This window comes from Morone saxatilis, unplaced genomic scaffold (genome assembly GCF_004916995.1).
Source record: "Morone saxatilis isolate NCDOM2014 unplaced genomic scaffold, NCSU_SB_2.0 Contig23, whole genome shotgun sequence".
NCBI lineage: Eukaryota > Metazoa > Chordata > Actinopteri > Moronidae > Morone > Morone saxatilis.
In genome coordinates, this window is record NW_023339796.1 from 64,667 (window position 1) to 69,771 (window position 5,105).

Here is a 5,105-nt window from a genome sequence, read left to right on the forward strand (position 1 = left end):
TTACAAATCAGCCATCAGCCAACACCACAAAGCAACCAAGTGGGGGTCTGGATGACGCTAGCTGAGCAAGCAATGCCTCCAAGCTAGCAAGCTTTGACTTTGGACTTTGTGTTGGACTCTGTGTTATGGTGGGTGTCGGTCGAACTCCATTTATAAGCTAACGTTAGCTAGACAGAGAGAAGCTTGAAGGTCATTTGGATTTTCCCTGAATTCTTTACATAGAAATCAGTCCACAGGTCTCACTTTTACAACGATATATATACAAATTGATTTCTTATCATTTTAGTTAGACTTCAATAAATCTGGTTTGGTTCCAACAGAAGTTCGTGAAGTTCCTCAGGGCACCATCATGGATCCTCTACTGCTCTCATTGTTCATTAACACAGACTGACTGTGTGTTAAATGTTGAATAATTAACATTTTCTTTAAGAGAAAATTAACCTTTTATTACCTGCTGACTGGTGCAGTGCATGATGAGAGATGTAGTGCTTACCGTAGCGTGAGAAATAGTGAGGACACCGCTCTTCACTGAACACTTCCTTCGCTGCCAGACCTTCCTCAGCCTGATGAAGACAAAACTGAGTGAAGCTTAAAACGGACAACTTTTGACTGGAGTTTGGCAGAAACAGAAAATAATCATGAAATAAAATTATTGACCAACATACTGACTGTGCAAATATAGTATCGACCAATCAGAAGGTCTGTAACACCTGTACAGGTGAACAGACAGTCGTACCCGTCGCTCTTCTTCAGCAGGTATCCTTTCTTCTCGCTGCCAAACTCCTTGTTTCCCTGCAGCTGGTGCATACTGTAACCACTCTGTTTACTCTGAGAGTCCTAAAAAACACATATATAATTATATATTAGATTATATATTATACAGTAAACACATATGAAAAGATTACATATTAATGCACAGAATATAATTCAATTCAATTCAATTTTATTTGTGTGTATATATATATATAAACTGCTTTTTAACAGGCAGAAACCTAGGACAGACCCTTCGGTGTACACTAATACACTAATAATAATAATAGTAAACATATAATAATATCTCTGTTGTCCTTCCTTCACATTCATACATGATATAATATTGTTGTAGGCAATAAAATATTAATAAAGAATATGTGTATGAAGCTTATATTGGATGATGATGTCCTGTATGTATAACTGTTTATTCGTGTTCTCTGTTATTCTATAAGTTTATTCATGTTTCTGTCTGTATGTAACTGTAATCTGATTACATCTGTTTTTCTGGAACTGTAATGGACAGAGTGGAGGAACAACGATCAGATCAATGCAACTCAACAGAGCAGTTACTTTTTTATATGTATTTTATAGTGAACCTTCTGGACTTAATGAAACACAGGACTTGATCTGTTTTCATTAAAATGTTGATTAATATAATCAATAATTCTCTCTGCAGGTGATCTGGACCCTGAGGGAGACACTCGCTGCTGTAAACTGTGTTACATTAAAGCTGCTCGTGTGTGTGTAATGTTTCCTGATGTACTTTCACCAGGAAACAGTGTGAGTGATGATGTTATATACACACACATACACACTGCAGTCACATGGTCATTGATTGTTGATCAGATTGATTGATACAATAATGTTAAACAGGAATTAACAGCTGTGTTATGTGTTATATGTATGTTTTAATCATATATTAATGATAAATATATATCAATCAATATAACAGCGTAAACATATAAAATGTTCTTTTACAGTGACATTCAGACGCAGTGAGCTTCTGTAGGTGAACGTGTGATCAATACATTGACAACACTAACTTATTATTGTATTGTAAACATTCTGTATCAGACTTTATATTTATTGTAATATCATTATTTATGATTCACAGCAGCAATACCAGATCAATAAATCACAAATAATCACAAAGCGTCAGATTTACAGTGAACATGACAACATGCAGATAAAGATGCAGCTTTAAAATGACGATGACGAGGCAGACTTACTCTCCTGGACTTCAGTCAGAGAGGGCGAGAGAGAGAGAGAGGTCAGAGGTCAATAAAGAGGTCATTTGTATCACATTAGCATCCGCCCCTGGCCCCGCCCCCGTTATCTCTCAGCCAATCAGCTCTGTGCAGGTGTGAGGCGTTTAGGTTCTTCATGAAAGTAAAGACTATTAGAAGACATCCGTCAACTACAACTCCCAGGGTGCATTTCACTGACAGCCAATCACAGAGCTTCACATTAATGTTTCACTGCTCATTTTATAATCTGGATGAATTCAGTAACCATGGCGATGTGTTAACCAGCAGACCACGCCCCCTTACTTGCTGACCCCGCCTCGCTCTGTTAAACCCCGCCCCACCCTCCCAGGTGCTGTACCTCCCTCTGGTCCAGCTGTAAGGAGGTCTTGATGAGATCTCTGAGAGCTGTCAGCTGCTTCTTCTCCTCGTCCTGACTCTGTTTGATCTGTGGAGACAGCAGAGGTCACACCTGAGCTCACCTGAGCTCACCTGAGGTCAGCAGGGGGCGCTGCGCTGTTTATTAGAACAAACAAGGGTCTTACATTAAACAGGTCGGCAGCCAGTTTCTCGATGTACTGCTTCAGTTTGTCGGCCGTCTTCAAACCGTCCTGAAAAAAACTGCAAACAGGAAAACGAGACAGGAAGCTGAGTGGGTTTTTCAAAATAAAAGATGGGATTTGAATCTTATCTCAAGTGTTCTTACTTGCACTGAGCGTGGTAGTACTTGATTAGGTTCTGCAGCAGGTCCACGCCCTTCTTCGTCTTTATCTCATTGACTTTGATCAGATACTGTCAATCAAACACACATCTGTCAATCAATCACACAGCTGTCAATCAATCACAGCTGTCAATTAAACACACAGCTGTCAATCAAACACACAGCTATCAATCAAACACAGCTGTCAATCAAACACAACTGTCAATCAATCACAGCTGTCAATTAAGCACACAGCTGTCAATCAAACAGCTGTCAATCAATTACACAGCTGTCAATCAAACACAGCTGTCAATCACACACCTGTCAATCAAATACACAGCTGCCAATCAAACACATAGCTGTCAATCAATCACACAGCTGTCAATCAAACACACAGCTGTCAATCAATCACACAGCTGTCAATCAATCACACAGCTGTCAATCAATCACACAGCTGTCAATCAATCACACAGCTATCTTCGACAGCCGACTGAAGTCTTAAGTCACAACTAGTCATTTGAAACAAGTCACAGCTCAGGTCTGTGAGGTCGAGTCCAAGTCAGGTGTGAAACATTAGTGCTGCCTGTAGTGACTGTGTCAGCCTGTAGGGGGCGCTGCCAGGTACCTCACACATCTGCAGCTGGAACAGCCTCCTCTCTTTCTCCATCTCTTCAGCGATTTCAGCTCCTGTGATCTCAGTTCGGATCATCCCGTGTTGTTTAGCGTGTTCTCTCTTTTCCTTCTCGATCTTCGTGCTGGAAAACACAAACAACAGAGACATCACTCAACACACTGCTGTCTACAGCCTCGCCAGCTAACAGCTAACAGCACTGACAGCTAACAGCTAACAGCAAGCTTATGTCAAGCTAACTAGCATATAGCTAGCATGCTGCTCAATCCACCAGGCTCATTAATGTGTCCACATCACTAACAGTTCAAATCAAGCAGAATTGATTAATTGTTCATTGAACGTACAGTTAACATCAATGTGTGTACTGATCCAGCAACAGTCTGATCAATAACAGGCTGTGTGTGGAGGTATGAGACGTTCACTGCAGCTCTGAGAAACACAGACTCAATTCTAAAAAGATTATTCTGTGAAATACACAGCCAGGTTTACTGAGTGAGCCAATACAAACCTTTCCAGGATATTTGGTCATTTTAATTTATTTATGTGGATATGAAGATCTACAAGGACCCAACAACTGTTTCAGGGGGAGAATCAGCGAGCAGGTTGTTTCTACCTCCATCCTTGTTAACCTAGATAATAAAAGCTCGAATGTACCCTCACTGATGGTGACAAATGACTCATAAAACTCTGAACGATGGTTAAAAACAAGAAACCGACCCAAAGGATGCAAGATAAGCTCTTTCAGGGAGTGAAGTTGAAAACGTTAGCCTGGTGATGAGCTAACTCAAAGAACACAAGGTTTGATCCCTCGCTGGGTGAGCTGAGCAACCTTAAGGGCCAATTAAAGAAGCTCAATATTAAAATGCTACGTCTGCCAGGAGGGTTGAGAAGGGCTTCACGGTGTAAAAGTGGACCGGCTCACAGGAGATACACCATTACCCAGCAACAAAAGTCTGCTAAGCTAGGAAGTAAATAACAGTGTCATCAGCATAAAGATGAACATATTTGAGGTAAATCATTAATAACTGTCTGTAAGAACCGGAGGAGGAGGATCATTAAAGTCTTCATTCGTATCGATTTGAGTTCAAACGGACTCACAACTTGGTCTCGTAGTCCTTCCAGGCTTTATCAAAGGGTTTCTTCAGGTCCTGAAACAGAAACGATCAATTAGCTGATGGAAAATAATCAATAATAAAAGCAGAATAATTCAGTGATTTATAAATTAAACAGGAAGAAACAGTCCGACCCCTTTAACTCCCTTCAGATCTCCTTTCAACAGCGAGTCCAGAGTGAAGACCACGTTATGGCTCAAACTCTGCAGCTGAACACGAGACACACCTTCATTATCAACAACTGAAAGCAATGATTGATTTATGTATTGACTGATGTATTGATTGATTGACTGACCAGGTTCTTGAGCAGAGCGGCAAGGTCTTTAACAAGGCAGGAAAACTTAACGAAAGCAGCTCCCAGTTCAGAGTTGTTTCCTCCCAGTCGCTCCAGAGCCTGACTGAAGCTCTCCTGGTTTCCAGCATGCTCTGCTCCACCACCACAACAACAACAACAATCAACAACAACAATCAACTGTGTGAGTCAGTGTGTGTGAGCAGGTTGTAGCGTAGCGACCCCCTCAACTATCATTGTTCACGTTATACATTTAAACATAAATTATGCTAATGGCATAAAGCTAACGATAGCTTTCTAATAACCAAGGGTGATGCGAGGTAGGAGCATCCAGCGAGCTAACTGTTGCTGGGTCTGGTGTTGGTCGCTGTAC

The 5,105-nt window shown here is 41.0% G+C and overlaps 1 protein-coding gene across 1 annotated transcript in view; it reads right to left on the reverse strand.

Annotated features, from left to right (window-relative positions):
• The window catches only part of LOC118335029 (arf-GAP with SH3 domain, ANK repeat and PH domain-containing protein 1-like), a gene marked incomplete at both ends in the record, with an annotated part of 5,648 nt that extends 782 nt beyond the window's left edge, over positions 1–4,866 (reverse strand). The window contains 10 exon segments of the mRNA XM_035671204.1: positions 494–563; positions 737–837; positions 1,983–1,991; positions 2,359–2,445; positions 2,543–2,618; positions 2,704–2,789; positions 3,323–3,452; positions 4,427–4,476; positions 4,575–4,649; positions 4,736–4,866. Coding sequence (XP_035527097.1) covers positions 494–563; positions 737–837; positions 1,983–1,991; positions 2,359–2,445; positions 2,543–2,618; positions 2,704–2,789; positions 3,323–3,452; positions 4,427–4,476; positions 4,575–4,649; positions 4,736–4,866 — 815 coding nt within the window.
• Between the last annotated feature and the right edge of the window lie 239 nt (positions 4,867–5,105).